Source organism: Cyanistes caeruleus, chromosome 23 (assembly GCF_971803275.1).
Source record: "Cyanistes caeruleus chromosome 23, bCyaCae1.hap1.1, whole genome shotgun sequence".
Lineage (NCBI taxonomy): Eukaryota > Metazoa > Chordata > Aves > Passeriformes > Paridae > Cyanistes > Cyanistes caeruleus.
In genome coordinates, this window is record NC_141723.1 from 5,229,186 (window position 1) to 5,249,173 (window position 19,988).

Sequence of the window (19,988 nt, forward strand, 5' to 3'; positions counted from 1 at the left end):
CACTTTTTTTCCCACCTTTTTTTTTTTTTAAAAATTCAATATCTATTTTAAAAACCTGCAATGAGTTTAGTGTTACAAACATATGCCTTGTATATCTCTGCCTGTTAGACCTTGCAGATGCAAATGTGTAAGATTTGTCTTTCCCACAGCTTTACTCTTAAATCACCTTGTCATTCCTTTTCTTAAAGCTGGATGAGGAAACACCTTCTCAGGTACATTAAATTCATACTATTTTGCTCAAGAGAGCCTTATATTCAGCAAGTGCAGTTTCTACCTCCACCTAGCCTTTTTTTAAGTGCTCTTCACCTTGAAGATGTCCCTTGACCTCAGCTAAAATGCAAGACGAGCTCACAACTGATCTACCTCAAATACAAAGCTTCCGACGCATTCCATTCCTACAACAAACACTTGAAACCATTTCTCTCCATTACCTAGGCTGGGAGTTCTCCTCATACATCCGTTCCTTCCCTTCCTTGAAGAGGCTGATGGTCTGCTTGGTTTTCTTCATCAGGTTCTCCATGAAGACGCGGAAATACTCGTTCTCGCCCAGGGTCTCCATCTTGCCCTCGTAGCGGGACAGGATGGTGCGCAGGTGCTGGTAGGTGTCAGGCAGCAGGTCCAGGATGTAGGGAGGGCTGTTCTTCAGGGCCAGTTTGGGGTTTTGACACAGACGCACCACCTGTGGGTAATGGAGAGAGCGGCTCTGTGAAAACTCAAGGAGAGGAGCGCAATCGGGGGTTCAACACAATTCGCTGTCGCAAACACGACGCTCTGAAATGTTTGCTCAAAAAATCCCATTTGTTGGTCGAGTCCAGATGGAAACACAGAATCCCAGAGCCACGGAGACTGCAAAAGACCTCTGAGATCGAGTCCAATGTGGTCCCCACCTTGCCAATCAGACCAGAGCACTGAGTGTCACGTCCAGGCATTCCTTGGACACCTCCACCACCTCCCTGGTCAGCCCCTTCCAAAGTCTGACCATCCTTTCCATGGAGAAATTCCTCCTGATGTCCCTCCAGAACCTTCCCTGGTGCAGCTTGAGGTCACTTCCTTTTGTCCTGTCACTGCTTGCCTGGGAGCAGAGCCCAACCCCCAGCTCACCACAACTTTCTTTCAGGGAGTTTTAGAGTGATAAGGCCTCCCCTGAGCCTCCTTTTCTCCAGGCTATTTTCTCCAGATAGTGAGCCCAGCCACCATAAAAGAATGCAATTTCTGGGCTGAAGTGCATGTGGACTGATGAAACTCATGATAATAAATTTATGTGACAGGGGAGGGGAAAGGAAGCCACTTCACCATCCGCCATAGCCAAATTTTTCCATTATCTAAACGGAGAGAATTAAAGGGAGAGTTGATGGCAAAACAGCCATGTGAAAAATTAGTAGTGAATTTTCAGTTACAGAAAGGGCTGGGATTAAGAGTTGTGAGGTCAGTTTTGGATCAAGTTTACAAGGTAAGAAGCAGCAGTCTAACACTTCTACATTCTGTGATTTCCAGCAAACTTGAGCACAACATGTGGCTACACTTTCCTAAAGTTCTTCCCTATAATGAATATTATCTGGGTGCTTGACACCCAGCATATAAATGAAATCTAAACTCATGACACTGCCATGTATGAGGGAATTACAGATATTAAACAGTGCAGAATACAAAACTTCAGAAAAGTGGATAAGAAAAAGCAAAAGAACAATTTAACATCCTTTTGCAGTACCTCATTTCCACCAAACCTTGTGAAACCTTCAAGAGGAATTGAGCAGTTCCCTACAGGGCACGCTTAAATACCTACTTCCCTTAAACATGGATGGTAAACAGAGTTATTCCTTCTGAAACAGCACTTTAGCATTTCACTTGGCCAATTAGAGTATGTGCAAAAAGCAACCTTGTGAAGTGACACCTCCAATTTTATCTTAAGAGCAGTGCCTGTACCAAGAGCTGACCTGAGAAAGGCTCGATTTCAGCCAAGAGAAAGGCACACAGTGTATCAAAACTCAAACCACAAAAATCAGACTGCCTCTAAAAAAAAATAAACACCTAAAAAAGCCTCTGCAAGAACACATGGGAAAAACAAACTACCAAAATTTTCCCTCCATTTTGAGGAGGCTGCCAAGGTTTTAAGATAAAGAGATGGATGGCCAGACAGCTGACTTAGTCAATTGATGCTGATGCCTCAACTGCTGCTTCCTTGGAGCCTGTGAACATTGTACAATGAACCGTATCAACAAATTGAGTCAACACATTTCTCCCCTGAAAAAAAAAAAAATTAGTTTCACTATGAGCATGAATAGGTTCTTAAATATGCTCCTCGGACCCAGCTGAGCTATGCTCTGGGCAGCAAAACCTTTTCTCCAGCAGAAATTGTTTATTATACAGTGGGTTTAAAACCTTAACAAACACAGTCAGCTCTGAGGAGGAAGCCACATTAAGCAAGCAGAGCCTGCACATCCCTCAGCCATCTGGAAATAGAGAACAATTTTTGGCTGTTACTCTTTGAAAATACCCAGCTATGGGAGCAGCAGACCTGCTGTATTTTAGACTTTGGTATCAATTAGAACAATTCCCTCACAGCAGCAGAGAGTTCTGCAAACTGCTCATTCTCAGAGCCCCTGTAAAATGCTTCCCAAGAAGTAGATACCTCAAACAGTTAACAGAAAGGCCAAAACTGCTGGTATTTTACTATCAAATCAGCTTCTTTATTTACCAAGCAGACCAAAATTAGCTAAGATGAGCAGTTAAGCAACTGTGCATAAGTAGGACCTGCTGCCTCCTGAGCAAACTTGATGCTTTTATAACACAGCAGTGACAAAAGTGGTGGCATTTTCCTTGTTTCTCTAACGTGTGCACTTGCAGCATCATGGCAGCATCATGACAACATCCAAAGGAATGTTCCCAGCCCTGGGAACAGCTGTGCCTCAGCAGCTTTCCACAGGGACCAGCAATGTGGAAGGAAACTGAGCAAAAAGCAGAAAAAAATTTTTTTTTTGTTTAGGTGTGATGGCAACAAATAGAAGCAATCCGTGGTTTTAAATTAACATCCAAAAGTTTGTCTGGTTTATGCTGTGTTCTCTGAGGGACAAACCTTTTAGGGAGATATTTTTGGGTTTTTAGACACACCAATAAAGCTTAGCATGAAGAGAGGTGAGCCTGTGAAGAACCTGAACATTGACTTCACCCATTTCCATTTTCCAAATACAACAGGAAAAAAATAATCAAAGAACCGTTTCCCAAACTGAGTTTTAAGGAAAGAATCTGTTATCTACTCATTCTAGGAAAAATAATCTCATCTACATCTTCGAGGCCTGGAATTGAATCTTTCCCCTCAACAATCTGCAGCTTGCCTTGACTGATTCCTGGATTTAAGAGTCCCAGGCCTGATGAGCATCCAGGAGCTACTCCCAGGTAAGATTTTCCCTTCCAGGGCAGTTCTGAAAACTCATTTTTCCTTCCTTTAGCAGCTGAAGAGCCAACTGTCCTGACATCACACCTCATTCCAGCGTAAGCAAACAGCAAAACAAAACCTACTCAAACATCTCTTATCTCTTGCTAAATTTGTGTTTGGCCTTTCTTCTACTCACAATGAAGGTGACCTGCAGTGGCACTTCTCTGTATCAGTTCTAGGAACTGAATGGTATCAGGAAAGCCTTCAGAGCTTTATCTCAAAGCTCCTCTTCCTCCTCTGCCTTCCCACATTCATTCCACTCTGTTCCATCCCAAGCAGCTCATGACTAACCCACCTATTCCTCAAATACCACCCACAGCAGTGAACTCCAGGGGGCTGCATTTCATCTCTGTTCTGCAGAGAAATGCATAAATATCACCTCCTTCAGCTGAAGGGGAACATCCAGCAGGGATGGAAAGGGCTATTTTATGTCCATGCTCTGTGTGACCACGTGTAGCTGTGGGAGAAATGGTACTGACAAAAAAATTAAGGCTTCAAATGAAAGAATCTGAAAGACATAAATATGTCAGGCAGCTTATGGAGAGCATTACAGGGAAAATATTTGGACAAGAATCAACGTGCATAGGAAATTCATCAGTCACATCCGAAAGCAGAGATGCACAAATGCTTTGACAACACCAGCTAATTATGCAGACTAACAAATGAGGTCGTGAGTGTAGTGTACCCACACAGACACAGCACGCAGCTCTGAGAGGCAAAAACATCATCTATTAAACATGCACACAAGCAGGTTTTTTTATCTGCACCTGGATTTTCACATTCTTGGCCCAGAAATCTAATCCATTCTCAACACCTTCCATTCATTTAGCCCTTCTCATGAGCCATGAGCTTCTCTGGGTTTTTGCTACACTAAAAAGATTTTAATTCAGATGTGTTCTCTTGAGTGTAAGTACAGCTGAAATCTAACAGGCTTTTCAGAGCCAGATCTCTCCTTTTGTATAAATCAGACTGAACAAGACTTCAAGCCTGAGAGCTTCTGGATGCTGCCTGTGAGTAAACCTGGAGTCAAAAGAGGTCGATGCAACTTGTGACAAATACAGCAGCAGCCTTGGCTTTTCTGTCAGTGGAGAGAGAACACATCCAACCTGCTATAAAGACATAAAGCTGTGAAATATCCCCCCAAAAAACATCCCACTGCATTTTAAAACGCTGTCATAATTAGCTTTTTTCCAGGCTAGCGTTTTCCTTCAAACAGAGCAGGTTATGAGGTCCAACACAAGTTGCCATCTTTCTGTACATATTCTATACATGAAGATGTGCATTCTTACACTTATTTAGGGTCCTGTTTCCATGCCCAAACTGCTTTTCCTACATTAGCACTTGTGCTTGGCCCTCAGTGTCTGTAACAGAGCCAACAGCACTTCTCAAAAGGGTTTTTTCCTTTGCCCCAGTCTCGCTGTAGGTGATCAAAGCTCATCACAGGCACAGCAAGGCACAACTATAAACCGTGGCTTTTGTTGAGCCAGCCAACACAGAGTGATTTCTTGGCAGGAATATAATTTAATACGCCTTTAAAGAAGTCATTTACTCTGCCTGCTTTTAGCACTTACTGCAGGAGGTTCAGACACTGCATGGATAAACAATGCAGGGGAAAGAGAAGGAAAATTCATAAGCCTGAGGGGCAATTGGATGAGGGATGCCCAAAATCCCTGCCTGCTCTGCCCCCAGAGGGGAAGGAGGTGGCCAGGTGACAGTCCCCAAGGCCTGGGGGCAACTTGGGTGATGCTATTACTCTATGCTACTTTTAGGGCCTTGAACTCAGTGTCATAAAATGCATAAAATCAAAGCCTAGCCTTGATTTCAGCGTTGAACAGTAATTATCAATGAAATATCCACAAAAATGTCAGATTTTTATTTTGTGCCTATTTCTGTGTGCCTGCGCTCACCCACTTGATCATTCCCTGACAGCTCCCCAGGATTTCTGAAAACACTGGACTGACCAGCACACCTAGCCAGGCCAGTAAATCAAATATCCCATCACACCAACAGGCCAAAAGGTCTGATGTCCTGCCCCCGGCAAGAGCCATTTCCTGGCATTTTAAAAGGAGGAGGAGGAGGAGCAGAGAGTCTTAATGACCCCAGAGAGCCGTGCCCCTCCTAAAGGTGTGGGACTGGAAGAAGGCCTTTCCAACTCCCACGCCACAAGTTTTTCTTGTTTAACATCAGTTGATACTTTATCTTTCTGTAGCTACATGTACTTATTGCAAAAGGGTTTATTCAGTTTTTCCTCAGCTCAGTCTTAAGGAAAAGGTTTTATCCTGAGCGCAGCAACACATTCCTGTTCGTTCCAAAAGGAACAACCTGCCACAAAGCTTCACCATCTGCTACCCACACACCTGGCTCTAGCACAGGCCAAGGCACACCTTCCAAGGGGCAAATCCTAAATTTCTCCCTTGTCCTGTTGCTGTCACCACCTGCAGCTCCCCACCAGCCCCTACCCATTCCCAGCACCACCAGTGCCCACCCCAGCACCTACAGGATTGGAATTGGCTGTACATGAATACAGATACCACAGGATATCCTGGCTTGGAAGGGACACACAAGGATCCTCCAGTGCATCTCCTGGCCTTGCACAGGACACCCCAACAATCCCACCCTGTGCCTGAGAGTGTGATCCAAATGCTGAGGTCTGGCAGCCTTAGGGCTGTGACCACCGCCTGGGGAAGCATTGCAGATCCTCTGAGGCAGTAAATCCTCCATCCAAATTGTCCCCTCTTCCTGCACCTTGTTCATGCAGAGTTGCTGATCTCCCTTCATACCTTCCCATCCTGGCATCCCATTGCTATCCTGCCTCTGGCCTCTTGTCCATCGCACCAGATCCACGTGGAATCACAGAATGGTTGGGATTGGAAGGATCTTAAAGTCCATTCTGTCCCAGTCCCTGGCAGGGACACTTCCCACTATCCCAGGTTGATCCAAACCCTCTCCAACCTGGCCTTGGACACTTCCAGGGATCCACAGATCCTCTAGGCACCCTGTGCCAGGGCCTCACCACCCTCCCAGGGGAAAGTTTCTTCCCCAGATCCCATCCAGCCCTGCCTGCCAGTGTGAAGCCATTCCCCCTTGTCCTGTCACTCCATGCTCACTACCTTCCCCCAAAGTGCTGCACCCCATTCTGTGCCCACACACCTCTCAGTCCCCCAAGGATTTCCCCTCAAGCCACAGAGCCCTCTCTCCCAGCCAACCCCACAGCTCCAGGCTCATCCCCGATCCCCTGTGATCCCAGAGTCCCAACCTCCCCAGGCCAGCCCTATCCCACAGCCACCCCACCCCACGCCATTCCAGCCCCCCGCGGCCGCTTCCATCCCACCGCCCTCCTCACCTTATCCATGAGCTTCCAGCACTTCTCCACCATCTTCTTGTCCACGGCGCCGGGCTGGTGCGGCCCGAGGTGGTGGTGGTGCGGCTGGAACGCGTCCTTCATCAGCCCGATGAGCCCGCCGGGGCCCTTCTTCAGCGGCGCCGACATGGGGGCGCCCACACCCGGCCCGTGGGGCCCGTCCGGCACCGGGGCCGCGGCCCTGGAGGGGACCGGGCTGAGGGCGCTCCGGGCCGGGCCGGGCCGGGCAGGGCGGCGGCGGCGGCCGTGGGCGGTGGCGGCGGCGGCGGCGCCCGGTTCCAGGGAGGCCCCGCCCTCCTCGCCGGCGCTGGTTGGCCGCCCGCCCCCCCGCGCGCCCGGCCGCGCCCCCTCCGCCGGGGAGGAGCCGGCGCTGACTGGTGGAGGAGCGGAGCGCATGCGCAGTACAGCGGAGTGAGGGCGGGGCGGCGGCCATGCTTGGTGCGGGCGGGGCGGGGCGGGGCGCGGTCGCCATGGGAACGCGGGGGCCGCGCTCGCCCCGCCGCCCCCGGGAGGGACCCGCGGCCTTCGCGGCCCTTCCCGTACCCCTCGCCCAGCTTGCGAAACGGGATCGCTTCCCCTTTCCTGAAAACGCGTTCCCTTTTCTAAGAACGGCCCGGACGCGGGGAAGCGGCGTTGCACCCCACCCCTTCTCCCAGAGATGCAGGAGCAGCAGCGGCATCCCCATGGCAGGGAGGGAATGGGAACGGGAGAGCGTCCAGTGCTCCTGGCAGGTACCTGAGGCATCTCCCCGCAAATGCAGGGAGAGGCAGAGCCCACCGGACCTGAGCCCCTGTTCCCGACATGCTCCTACGGGAGAAGGAGCAGGAGCAGAGCAGCGAGAGAAAAAAGGACCCGTGGGAAAAAATGGGACCGGGCAGTGAAAAAGGGGGCCAGGAATTAAAAGGAACCAGAGAGTGAAAAGGAGATCGGGGAGAGAAAAGAGAAGCAGGGAGTGAAAAGGGACTGGGGAGAGAAAAGGGCACCGGGGAATCTAAAGGGAACCAAAGTGTGAGTTTGTCAGAGCTGACACCAGCAAACTTTCAAAAAATTAAAACATGTGCTTGAAAGTCAGTTAAGTTCTGTTTCTTTGCTGCCTTCAGATCCTCTTTTCATCTCCTCTCCCAGGCAGAAGGGCACATCCTTTTGCAAAAGCCAGCTGTGGCTGGTACGACACAGCAGCGACAGAAACCAGGCAAAGGAAAACTGTGGGTGCTGCACTTTGGCCACATCGGTCTGGGGAATGTGAGCACCCCAAACTCAGGCCTGGAGGTTGGACAGCACAGCCTCAAACTCTGGATCCAACCTCCTTGAGGGAGCTTTGCTTCCCCTTTGGCACCCACTTGCTGAGGAGCCAGATGGACAGCTCAGCAGGAAGCAGCACTAAACAAAACAAGGGAGCCTGGCATGGATTGGTTATAAAACTCCTTGCTTTCATTTTATTGCCGTTGGTAAAGCTTGGTAAATATTTCTGGGACAGGCAACTCCTTGTCTGGCTTTAATTACCTGGGCAAATTTTCCTAAGGATTATATTGACCTCAAATATGTCAAGGTTTATTGAGGCCGTGTTCCTGAGGCTTTTCCCATTAGGTGCTAATGGATTCTGGCTAATAGTCAAGCCGGATTGACCACCAGCGGGTGCCCTGGCCAGCTCCACACTACCACAAGTACCTGGGGAGAGAACTGGGGAGGGCAACACTGCCTTTGTGAGAGCCAAGTACAAAAATCACCATGGCTCTGATCCAAAGAGATCAGGGAACACACTTAAGTAATTGCATTCCTGACTATCTGCTTCTCTGGGCATTATTCACTCCAAGCTGGGGCTGTAGCTACGTGTGAGACTTCAAGCAAAGGTTGATTTTGCTTGGGGCTGTTTTGACTGTCTCACTGGGGTCCATTGGGAGGGTTTCACTCGGGGCTATTGGGACAGATGCAGGGACCCCACACCTCAGTGCTGCTGGGGCTCCCAGCCAAGCTTTTCCCACCATTCAGCTCCAAACCAGCCTGCAGCTGGCCAGCCCTGCTCCCTCCCGAGCTGTCAGCTCCCAAAGGCTCCCAAAAGGGCTTCTTGCACCGCAGATGCCTGCACTGAGCTCAGGGGACACAGAGGCAGAGACTTCCCTACCTGACGGGGCACTGCTCCAGTGTCGCGTTTCCGTTCGCGCTCAAGAAGGGGCCGAGGTAAAACCTCAGCCAGAGGTTTGCGGTTCTTGGCCCTGTGCAAAACTCTGCTCATTTTCACTCTCCCACGCTCAGCAGAGAGGTGAAACTTCCCCTGCTGGGACCCCCCCGTGCCCCGGGACCCCCCCGTGTCCCTCCCCCAGCACTGTCACAGCCTGGCAGGGCATGAACAGATGCTCCTGATGTGTCACCTGCAAGGGGAACCCTCAGGAACAACCCTTGCCATGGGGCATGAGGGATGCCTACAGGAGTTTGCCCTCAAATTCTTGGAGGTACAGGGGCTCTCAGGATGGCTTTCAGCCCCTACCCTCTCAGCAGCACACCTGGAGAGCTTCCTGCATCCACAGCCCAACTCCAGGCTTGGGAAGAGAGGATGGATCTGGCCCCGGGATGTGCTGCCAAGACACAGTGCTGTCCATAACATCACCCACACAAACAGCAGTGTGGATTTGTCCTTTAATCACACCCCAAAAGGGTGGTGCAGGAACAGGGTGGTGGGTGGTGGACACTCACTGCCCACAGCTTCAGGGAGAGGATGAGAGGAGAAGCACAGGAGAGATGTCCATGCATGTGCAGATCTGAGCCAACCCTCGAGTCCCCTGAGTCACGGTGCAGAGGGCAGTGCCTCAGCTCTCCTGGGAACTCCCAGAGCCTGGAGCTGGGCAAGGGCTTCAGTGCAATGTCCTGAGAAATCCCTGGAGGTAGCTGAGCAGGCAAAGACACAGGTTTGTGGTCAGGTTACAAGGAGCTGCCACTGTGGTTGATAAAAGCTCTGAGCCAGCCTCGGTGAGCAGAGACAAGTCCCCGGGAGGGTCATGCTGTGAGCCAGGCATGGAGACACAGGAGCTGCATGTGCAGGGTCCATGCTGAGCAGTGCTGAGGCTCGAGGGGCTGGACGTGGCCTGGGTGGAAGTGCTGTGTGGGAGAGCTCAGAGGCTCCTGGGCTGTTAAAATGCCTGGCACAGCTTCGTCTGTTCCTCCTGGCGCTGGCTCTGCAGGGACACAGGTTGGAGGGGTCTTTCTGGCTGACCCCTGTAGCCAGGGGAGCACACAGCTTCCTCCTGGCAGCACCACAGGTGCCAGGGAAATGTTAGGATGGGCAGAAAGGAGGGTGGCAGCACTCAGAGCGCTGCCAGGCTGTGAGCGCTGCCCTGAGGAGTTACCTGTATGATCTCTATACTGTTGGCAGCAGCCATCAGCCAGGACACAGGTCCCTTGGGTCCCACCTCAATGTCACAGAGTGCAGGAGAGCCACTGCGGGAGGGCAGGGAGGGCGTGCAGGAGCCTGAGGCGGGGTCACTGTCCTCAAAGAACTGCAGTGGGGACAGCCCGATCTGGAAGAGCAGAAGAGGGATGGACGCACAGCCCCTGTGGAGGACACCCATCCCACCATGCAGCCTCACAGCACCCCAGGGCTGCCCAGCCAAAGCAGGACCATGGCCCCAAAACCTACCGAGCGGTAGAACTCATCACCAGCGGGGTCGATGACCAGCAGCGTCACCTGGTCCTCCCGGGCGCGGATCCTGCGCACGGTCTGCTCGTGGTCCAGCCCCTCGATGCTCTCCCCGTTCACTGCCAGCACACGGTCCCCTTCCCTCATCCCTGCCTGCTCGGCCGGCAGCCCCACATCCACATCCCACAGGAACTGGCCTGCCACAGCGGGGAGAGGCTCGCAGAGGGGAACTGGCCCTGCTGACCCCCGTGTGCAGGTGGGGACAGGGTCCCATTGCAGGCACAGAGCTGTGGGCTCTTCCCAACCCTCAGAAGTGCCTTGCACAGGTACAAACTGCCCCTCTCAGCCTCCTCACCTACTCCCCCCGAGCTGCAGTCATCCTCCTTGAGCAGAAAGCCATAGCCAGCAGGACCCTTCACCAGGTGCAGCTCCCGGACCTTGAAGGGGAGCCTGGAGGTGTCTGCCAAGGCAGCCGTGACCCGCAGCCCCCGCAGGCGATAAAACTCCTCCACGGCGCTGGATGCCACCAGCAGTGTCACCTTGTTGCCACTCTGCTTAAGCTGGATGGGAAACACGGGGCTCTCAGTGACATTCTCAGCCCCATCCCTCGCCCCCCATGCCAGGACCAGGCACCTTTTTGGTGAGCTGTGTGTGGGAGTAGCTCTTCACGCTGTCCCCGTTCAGCTCCAGCAGCCAGCAGCCTGGTGGCACCCCTGCCCTGTCTGCTGGCCCGTCCTGCAGCACCGACAGCTGGAAAGTGCCCTTGGTGCCTGCAGGAGGAGCAGAAGGGGCACTTTGGGGTGAGTGAGGTGCTACAATGGGGTGGTTCGTGGTGGCAGCATCCTGCTTTACCTTCTGGACACGACACACTGAAGCCAAAGCCGCTTTTGTCCCTCGTGACGTGGCAGAGGCGCGGGCGGATGTCATCCGGCAGCAGCTGGGACAGGTCCCTGCCCAGGGATTTGGCTGCTTCATAGGAGTCACCGTCCAGGACCGCCAGCAGGACCTGGTTCCCGCTGGCCTTGATCTTCTGCACCACCTGGAAGAACCCAGGGTGTGAACCCTGGGCAGGCACCCCTCTGATGGGGAGGGATCAGGGTCCCTAGGGTCAGCAGGGGTCATGCATCCTCCGTTCCCCTGGCTGGGGAGGATCTAGGCATTCCCATGGGATGCCCCCAGCTTACCCTGAGGTGGTCCATGTGGTCCACGAAGTGGCCATTGACCTGGAGCAGCCGGTCCCCGTCCTGCAGCCCCCTGCGCTGGGCCACCCCCCCCAGCTCAATCTGCCGGATGACGTGGCCCTGGCAGCCCAGCTCCTCGTGCAGGCAGAAGCCGAAGGTCTCTGTGCTGTCCTTGGTCAGGAGGTAGAAGCGGGGCTCCCCCACGCCCTCACCATCTGTGTGGGGGCACAGCCTGTGAGCAGGGCCCTGCAGGAATCCTCACACAAGTTCTCCACCCCATCCTGGGGTGGAGATCTGCTCATCCCTTCTGTGTTCACCTCCCACAGGTCCCCAGTGTGAGTGAGAGAGCTCAGGGCCCCACCGGTGCCCAGGTGCCACAACCCCGTGCAGACACAAGGACACCCTGGGAGATGAGGGGGTGTATTTACCCGTGTCCTCAGTCAGTGTCAAGGCAGGGTTGTCAATCCCAACTTTGGGGTTAAACTCAAATTTTCTGAAATGACAAAGGGCAGGAGAGGCCACGTTAGTGCAGGATGGCCTTACCCCTGCCTCCTCCAGCCTTGGGGAGCTTGTTCCTCCCAGAAAGGGCCAGGTGGAGCCTGGAAAAGCCAGAGGGGATCTCTGTCTTGGACCATTCTCCACACTTCTCCTGAGCCCCAGAAAGCCCCTGGCCAAGGGGAGATCAGCACTTACATGATGGACATCTTGTCTCCCTCGAGCCCTGCAGAGGGAGAGGAGAGGTCAGCACAGGAGGTGGTGGGCTGGGAGCAGACCCCAACGCTCTCTAGCACTCAGGGCTTGTCCACTCACAGGCTGAGCCTGCCATGCCAGGTGAGGGGGTTTGCCAAGCCCACATAGCCCCCAAGCCCCTCTGTCTCTCAGCGCAGATTGTTCCTTGGCCCTGTCACCACTGTCCTGCATTCCCAACAGCGAGACCTGCTGCTCAGGTCCCATGGGCATTCACTCCTGGGGCAAAGCAGGGCCAAGCAGATGGGGCACAGTCCTGGGGGCTTACAGGGCTCTTCGGTGAGGGCTGAGAAGGTTCACTAGGACCTCAGAGAGCTGCTGGAGCCAGGAGAAGGGAATAGAGACTTTCCCTGGTACAAACCCCCCATAAAATCCCTCCACACCTCATTGGGAACAGGAAACCCCAAACCCAGGGAGAGGGGATTCCTCCCCACCATCCTCATGAGGAGACATTTTCCTGCATGCCTCTGGCTCCTTTCCACAGGCTGCCTGGGCTCTGACATTGTCTTGCTCCATCTGGCAGCAGGGTCTGTGTGTGTGGGGAAGGGTCTCCAGGGGATTCCCCGGCACATACCTTTTGTTTGCTTCATGGCTGCAGGGATTGCCAGAGGGAGCAAGGTACAGGGTGAAGTGGCAGGGAGGTGTCCCCGCCTCTTGCAAGACGCCCCAGGTTTAATGGTTAAACAGCCCTGAGTCTTCCCTGCCCTCCCAGCCCCAGGGCACTGCCAGTCGGAGCTGGGAGCAGGGCCAGCACCCCGGGACACCCAGCTTGGGGACAGCTCCTGGTGGCTTCCCGGGGGACACAGGGAGGGGAGAATGACTGGGTCAGCACTGGAGCAGAGGTGGGCTGCTCCATGCCAGCGCAGTGAGCCAGGGAAAGGCAGAACCCTCCGCTCCAGCTGCTGGAGGGGCGGCTCCACGTTCCTCCCCAGGAAGGGCCCAAAAAGGAGATCAAGTCTTGGTACTAGTGTGCTTCAGTGGAAAGAAAGAGGTGCACTTTAATGCTCCCAAAAGATTCACAGACAAGCCTGAATCCTGCTCCCTGCCACTGCTCTGGCCAGGGTGCAGGGGCTGGCTTTCCACAAGCCCAGAACAAGTCCCATTTGCTCCTGGCCTGGTTTCTGTCCCATTCCCACACTTCAGCCTCCCCTGCAGACGAGGCTGAGCCCCAAACACCCAGCACCATCCACCCAGCATCTCCAGGCAGGCACACACTCCACTGCCCAGCCCTGGCTGGTGGATGGGCAGCAGGTTAGAGGCTCCCATCCTGCAGTTTCCCCAGCATTTTCTTGACCTCGCTCTCGACTCGCAGGAATTTGGCTTTCCTCCAGGGGTTGGCAGTCTGGCTGCGGCTGCTCTCCAGGTCCTGCAGGAGGAGGGCGAGGTGCTGCCGGACCCGCTCTCGGTCCCAGAAGGGCAGGTTCCTCTGCACCACGTTCAGAATGTGGGACCAGTAATCGGAGACGTCGGTGCCCGCCGTGAGGAAAACCAGAGCCCTGACGCCGTCCCGGTCCATGCGCAGGCTGTCGAGTGCCCTCTTGCCATCCTCACTGATGTCGTTGAAGTAGAGACTGGGAAAGCAGCAGGAGACACTGGTGAGGGCTGAGGGGAAGGACAGAGGCAGACAGGACAAGGGACACCGCGTGGGCAAAAGGCAGGGACGTGCCGGAGTGGACTCACTGCACTTTGTCCAGCGTCTCGTGCCTTTTCGCCACCTCCACCACGCGCAGGGCCGCCGTGTCCGTCAGGGAGTTGTAGCCCAGGTTGAGCTCCTGCAGGTGCTGGTTCTGGGCCAGGTGCTGGGCGATGGCCTCGGCGCCGGGGTCCCCCAGCGCGGTGTGCAGCAGGGACAGCTGGGTCAGCGAGCGGTTGCCGGCCAGCGCCTCGGCCAGGTAGCGAGCGCCCTGCTCGCCCACGGGGTTATTGGCCAGCCTGTGGACACGGGAGCTCAGGGAGTGCCGGGGCACGTGGTGGGCAGCAGTGGCAGGGTCATGCAGGGGCAGGGGCCGTACTCACCGCAGGCTGCTCACCACACACTTGTCATGCAGGAGCAGGTCACGAATTTCCTTGCAGGCGTCGGAGCCCAGGCTGTTGAGCTGCAGACTGGTGCAAGAGCAAGACACGGGGGTGACAGGAACAAAATGGCTGTTACCTGTGAGCCTGGCAGCCCTGCCCGCTCCGTTTTGCCCATCACCATCCTCCCTGGGCTCCCCAAACTAGGCCACTCCAGGTTTCCTCTCCCAAAGGGAGCACAGTGACACCGCACCGGAGCATGAGCCAGCAGAGCCAGTGCCAGCAAGAGCACGGCAAGGGGAAGGGGATGGCGGAGTCTTCAGGGGGTGGGTGAAGGTCAGAGGAGGGATCAGGGCTCCATCAAGCCCTCCTGAGCATCTGGAGGAAGGAAGTGCGGCACAGCCCAGCTGCACAGCCCGATCCATCTGTGCTGAGCACGTCTCGCCACCACCTGGGCGGCAGGAAGACCTGCAGCTCCACAAACGTTCTGGAACGTCTGTGGGAACATCTGCACAGCCCAGACTCCCACCTTTGGGACAGCAAACTCCTCACAGAGAGAACGACACGGGGATGCCGGGTAACTTCCCGTAGGGACTCGGGTCTGCCAGGACAGCTGGCAGCCCGCCCAGCCTGTACCAGCTACAGGGAACTTCCCAAAAATTCCTGCGGGAGGGTGAGCTGGGACTGCAAATCCCAGCATGCAGTGCCCTAGAAAGGCTGCTCCAGGAGCGTTGCATTTTGGAAGCTGTAGTTCTCTAAGTCTGCACTCAGGATAAATATGCCCTTTCTTAAATTTTCCATACCTGGCCTCCTAAAGCATCCCCGTGATGGGCAGAGGTGAGAAAGAACCCAATTTTTGAGCAGTGCCCAAGGGCAGGAGGAGGTGGTACTCACTGGAGAGCTTTGCATCGCAGCAGGACAGGGAAGAGGGTCCTCAAGCTGCCGCTGTCCAGGTTGCAGGAGGTCAGGTTCAGCTCCTCCACCTCGTGACACGTGGTGCTCATGACAGATGCCAGCACAGAGCACTTGAGAGGGGTCATCTTGACGGAGGAGAGGTTGACAGCGCGGAGGGAGCGGACGGCCTCGGCCGCGAAGCGCTCGTTCTGGAACTCGTGCAGGAAGAACAGGTAGTCCATGAGCTCGGAGGGGGGCAGGCCCTTGCGGCCCTTCCTGATCACCGTCTTCTTCATGGCCTTGGCGATCTCAAAGGCGGCCAGATTCTTGATGGAGCAGCCCAGCTGCTCCAGGATGGCGCGGTTGCGGCGGGACAGGATTCCGCCCATGAAAATGGGGAAGAGCTCAAAGACCTCATCATCCGGGGCCTCGTCGGGGTGGCGCATGGGGCCTTCCACGCCCAGGATGCTGGAGTTGATCTGGTCCAAGACATCGTCATTGTAGTAGTCCTCCTCTTTGAACAGCTCCTCTGCCATGGTGTGGGCAATGGCATCCTTGTCCTTGCCGCTCACCCGGGAGAAGTAGCGAGGGAAGATCTTGAGCAGGTTGAAGAGCACGGGGAGGAAGCGCAGGGGCAGCACCTTGGAGATGATGTTCAGAACCACAGCCACATCTTCACTCACCTTCCCAATGACCTCTGACAGCTCCTTCCCCACTCTTTGGGCCAGGGTCTTCTTCTCGCCCAGCACCACATACAGGGCTGCCAGGTACTCCTGCATGGCGGGGATGGTGAAGACAAAGGTGTGCTCCTTGCCCGGCTGCACGCACGGGCTGAGGAAGAAGCGGAAGACGTCGCTGCGGAAAACCTCCAGGAGGTTGAGCTCGCTCTCGGTCTTCATCTCCACCTCAAAGCACTGCCGCAGGTCCTCCTCTGAGAAGCAGGTCTTGCGGGACATCACCCCCTCGTAGGCCAGCTTGCCCACTGTCTTGGCCGCGTACTTCATCATGGAGATGTGGGTGGGGTCGGTGCTGTCCAGCACCTCCCCGCTGAAGTTGAGCCGCAGGAAGCTGGTGTAGATGCCAGTCAGGGTCTGGCTGGGAGGAACCGTCCTGGTGAAGTAGAGGAAGTGCAGGGTGGTGCACACCAGCCAGCAGTAGGAGGGCAAGAAGCAGGCAGCCGTTATTTGGTTGTGGCGCTCCAAGTTCCTCGACAACATCTCCACCAGGTTCTCCTGCTCCGCCGAGCTGCGGCGCTGGCTCTCCTCTCCGGAGCAGCCCGGCTGGCTGAGGCGCATCTGGAAGTAGAGCTTCTGCAGGTTGGTGTCGGAGAAGCCGCAGATCTCGGCGTAGCGGCCCACGTACTTGCCGGGGATGCGGCGCACGGCCGAAGGGCGCGTGGTGACGATGATGCTGGCCTGGCGACACAGGGATGGATGAGTTTGGGGCTGCTCAGCAGGGCATAACCCACTGAGAGGTGCACAAGGATCAGCCCGTCCACAGGTGGGGGGGTCACAAAACTGCTGCACAAAGGGTGCTGGATGAAACCTGGCCCAGGCAGAGGGGACAGAAGAACTTTCCCCATTCCCTCCTAGACATATATAAAGGCTGGAAGATCTCAGCCTTCATTACTTTACCAGGCCTCCCCAAAGAGCCCACCAGTGACATGAGTCCACCTTGGCAAGTCCCTCCAGGAACAGAGGTTGCCAGCCAAGCTGGACTGTAAATAATTATCACAACAGCCCTGTGCTGCCTCAGGGCTCACCCCCAACCTTTTCCCGGCACAAAGGAGGGCACCACCGACCTCGGGCAGGAGGTATTTCCGCAGCAGGTTGACCACGATGGCAGAGGGTGGCACGGGCTCGTTGGGGTCACAGCACAGCTCCGTGCCAGCCAGGCGGAAGTCCAGGTTGAGGCGCTCCAGGCCGTTGAGGATGAAGAGCACCCTGAGGTTGGAAGCTTCCAGCACCGGCACCACGTCCCGGAGGTGCTGGTACTTCTTGGTGATGAGGCGCCGCAGGGACACGTGGGCGTGGCTGTGGGACAGGTCCTCGCAGGAGAAGGGGATGACCAGCTCGAAGTGGGGCAGGCGGCCGTGGCACCAGTCCACCACCATCTTCTTGATGAGGGTGCTCTTGCCCGTGCCCACCGTGCCATAGAGCACCACGTTCTTCACCTGCCGCCCACAGGCGTCCACGTCAAAGAGGTTGTTGAGGCTGATAACCTTTCTACAGGGCTGCTGGAGCTGGTTCTGGATGGTTAAATCAGGGGAGGGCTTCAGAATCTCCTCCAGGGAACTCTCCCGGATCACTGGGTCCACGTGGACGGCATCCAGCGAGAAGGAAGGGCCAAACTGCCTCTCCTCATTGGGCTGGTGGCTGAACCATGCAGACAGGCTCTTCTGGTGCTTCTTGATGGCACCTGGAAGGAGGAAGGTGATGGACATGACAAGGGCTGCTCACTGGCAGGGGACTGGGGAAGTTGCCTGCCCCAAGCCACTGCAGGGAAGGGACAACACCCAGTTATGGGGATCCCTCACACTGCCCAGGACAACAGCTGCCCCCACCCCGCTGTGTAGGACCCTCCCTCCAGACCAGAGCTGCAAACTCACCAGAAGAGGCCACGTTCCTCAGCTGGGACTGACCATGGGGAGAGGAGCCGGGCTGGGCAGAGATCTCCTGGAAGTCTCCCTGGTAGCGAACGCTGCCCCTGCAGGAGGAGGGAGAGCATCACGGGGAGCAGCTCCAAACCCATCCTGGGGCAGCGTGGGCAGATCACAAGCGAGGCTGTGGGAAGTGCTGAGAGGAGCCAGCTCACCCCTTCCTTCCCCCACAGCACAGGCTAGGGTAGGGGCACAGCTGAGAGGTGAAGGCAGGTCAGGAAGCCATGGGCTGTGCATTCCCAGAAAACCCATGGCCAGGCAGAGGAGGTGGGCTGCAGTCACAGCAGGCAGGGAGGTGGGTCTGGCTGTTTTTCTAGGTGGAAGCAAAGCAGTGTCCCTGGTGCCAAGGCAGGCAGCTCAGCCACCCAGGTGCTGTGGCAGAGCCCCAGCCATGTGACACTGACTGTACCTGGGGAGGAAGATGCTGCTTGTGCGAAGGATCCTCCTGAGGAAACACCTGCCTGCAGGACCTGCTGGGGAGGAAGAATGCACATGGTCAGGGATGGCTCTCTCCAGCCCAGCAGGGCTAACCCCACCCAGCCTATTGGCTTCACACCTCACTGGGGTGCCCCACATCCCCTCACAGCTGGGGAGGGATGTCCAGCAGGGACAGGCTTCCCTGGGGACAGAGCCCAGCTCACCTGGCACGGCAGCAGCACACACAGACACGCTGCGGGTCCCCCTGCTCCCTGCCAGGGACCGCGGCAGCTGTGCCCAGCTGCCCCAGGGCAGGCAGCTCTGGCACTGCATGGCCCGGGACATCCTGCTCCTGGAAGACAGGGGAGGGGGCTGAGGGGCTCCGGGGTGCTCAGCAGAGCACCGGGGGCTGTGGGGATGTGGTGCAGCACAGCCCTGCCCAGCATTACCTGACCCAGCGTGGTCCAGTCCGGCAGAACCGGCTGTGCTGGTGTTGACTCAGGCTCCCAGCCCGGCTCAGCAGGGTGATCCTTCAGGAGCCGGGGTGGTGCTCACAGCCCCCGACATCCTGGGAAACTGAGGCACGGGGGGAGAAAGATATAAGCAAACCCCAGGAGGGGACGAGCAGGGTGACAGCTCGCTCACTCACACCTCCCACGAGCCACGCTGTTTACAGTCCCTTTTTATATGATCCAGACGGAGAAACTGAGGCACAGGGACGGAGTCAGAGGAGCTGACCTTGAACACGGGTGTCCCGACCTCGGTGCCTTGGCAGGAAAGGAACCCCCCTGTGTCCCATGCCCAGATTCCAGCCGGTTCCCAGCCGCGCTGCCGAGCCGAGGGCCCTGCGCTGCCGTCCTGCTGCAGAACCCTTTCAGGGACACCTCTGGGCACCCTGCTGCCACCCGTGCCAGCCGTGGCCCCGCTGCCCGTGCCCTCCCGGCTCCCCGCTCCACGGCGAGGCCGTGCCGGTGCCGCCACCGGAGCCCGGGGTTACCTCGTCCAGCAGGATTCCAGCCGGGAAAGCCGAGCTCCCACTGCCCGAGCTGCCGGAGCACAGCCCGGAGCTGCCCATCCGCCTCCTGCCCGGCCTGTCCCGGGCACGGCTCCGCCGCGGAGGCGGCTGCTTTGCAGGCAGAACTTCCTGCAACGCCATCCTGCCCTGGCCCGCCCCACGGCCGGCGCTGCCAGCTCCCCGAGCAGGATTGGGAGAGCGGCTGGAGAAACACCCACACCCCTCACGCCCCCCCAAACACGCACAGGACTGGGGGAGCCGCGCTCTTACCAGATGTGCTGCGAGGCGGCGATGTCCCCCGGACACATCTGGCGGCTCTGTATCGCCAGCTGCTGCCCGGCTGTGCAACTGGAGCCTGCAAGGACGAGTTCTGCTCCGGAGAGGATCCCTCCCCAGCGGGAGAAGGAGCTGTGCTGGCAGCGCCTGGGTGTGCCTGTTTAACACACACAAACACGCACATCTGGACCTGCCCTCTCGCTGCTGCCTGGTCCGCCCTGGCCAGCCAGCAAGTACAGATGTGGCGCTGGGGACACACGCACTCTTGTCAGCCCCTGGGTGCTGTCCTGGGAAGTGCCAGCCCACCCAGGGCTGCTGGGACTGAGGGGTCACACCTGGGTAAGGCTGCCGGGCCAGATTT

General features: G+C 56.3%; 3 protein-coding genes across 7 annotated transcripts in view; all 3 read right to left on the minus strand.

The window, feature by feature from the left end:
* Positions 1-7,036, minus strand: part of CBL (Cbl proto-oncogene) — a 34,160-nt gene extending 27,124 nt beyond the window's left edge. The window contains exons 1-2 of the mRNA XM_086861504.1: positions 6,777-7,036; positions 432-679 (exon numbers count right to left, since the gene is read on the minus strand). Of these exons, the coding sequence (XP_086717630.1) occupies positions 432-679; positions 6,777-6,923 (395 nt within the window). The 5' untranslated portion in view covers positions 6,924-7,036. The remainder of the gene's footprint in view (positions 1-431; positions 680-6,776) is intronic.
* A 2,378-nt stretch (positions 7,037-9,414) lies between these two features.
* Positions 9,415-13,319, minus strand: NHERF4 (NHERF family PDZ scaffold protein 4). 2 transcript variants are annotated; one of them, XM_086861021.1, is made up of 10 exons: positions 12,928-13,319; positions 12,300-12,327; positions 12,035-12,099; positions 11,610-11,821; positions 11,278-11,464; positions 11,059-11,195; positions 10,781-10,985; positions 10,426-10,622; positions 10,136-10,306; positions 9,415-9,964 (listed from the first exon to the last, which is right to left on the minus strand). In XM_086861021.1, the coding sequence occupies exons 1-10, from the start codon at positions 12,941-12,943 to the stop codon at positions 9,920-9,922; spliced, it is 1,263 nt and encodes a 420-aa protein (XP_086717147.1). In that variant the 5' UTR covers positions 12,944-13,319; the 3' UTR covers positions 9,415-9,919. The 2 variants fall into 2 exon arrangements, with proteins under 2 accessions (XP_086717147.1, XP_086717146.1); XM_086861020.1 differs by having other exon boundaries at positions 10,426-10,544; positions 12,928-13,043.
* A 7-nt stretch (positions 13,320-13,326) lies between these two features.
* Positions 13,327-19,926, minus strand: NLRX1 (NLR family member X1). Of its 4 annotated transcripts, none has more exons than XM_086861019.1 (11): positions 19,891-19,926; positions 19,622-19,784; positions 18,786-18,912; positions 18,561-18,688; positions 18,329-18,389; positions 17,869-17,966; positions 17,062-17,678; positions 15,261-16,675; positions 14,370-14,456; positions 14,034-14,285; positions 13,327-13,924 (listed from the first exon to the last, which is right to left on the minus strand). In XM_086861019.1, the coding sequence occupies exons 4-11, from the start codon at positions 18,679-18,681 to the stop codon at positions 13,606-13,608; spliced, it is 2,970 nt and encodes a 989-aa protein (XP_086717145.1). In that variant the 5' UTR covers positions 18,682-18,688; positions 18,786-18,912; positions 19,622-19,784; positions 19,891-19,926; the 3' UTR covers positions 13,327-13,605. The 4 variants fall into 4 exon arrangements, with proteins under 4 accessions (XP_086717145.1, XP_086717144.1, XP_086717143.1 ...); XM_086861018.1 differs by having other exon boundaries at positions 18,329-18,392; XM_086861017.1 differs by lacking the exons at positions 19,622-19,784; positions 19,891-19,926 and adding an exon at positions 19,334-19,551.
* Between the last annotated feature and the right edge of the window lie 62 nt (positions 19,927-19,988).

Coding starts and splice junctions, on each gene's coding strand:
- NHERF4 (XM_086861021.1), bottom strand. Junction 10,623..10,780: donor CTGCAGCTCGGGGGGAGTAG/GTGAGGAGGCTG, acceptor CCGCTGTGGCAG/GCCAGTTCCTGTGGGATGTG. Junction 10,307..10,425: donor GTGATGAGTTCTACCGCTCG/GTAGGTTTTGGG, acceptor CTGCTCTTCCAG/ATCGGGCTGTCCCCACTGCA.
- NLRX1 (XM_086861018.1), bottom strand. CDS start 18,681: ATGTCCCGGGCCATGCAGTGCCAGAGCTGCCTGCCCTGGGGCAGCTGG. Junction 17,679..17,868: donor GAGGAACGTGGCCTCTTCTG/GTGAGTTTGCAG, acceptor TCCTCCTTCCAG/GTGCCATCAAGAAGCACCAG. Junction 14,457..15,260: donor CTGCGATGCAAAGCTCTCCA/GTGAGTACCACC, acceptor CTCTTGCACCAG/TCTGCAGCTCAACAGCCTGG.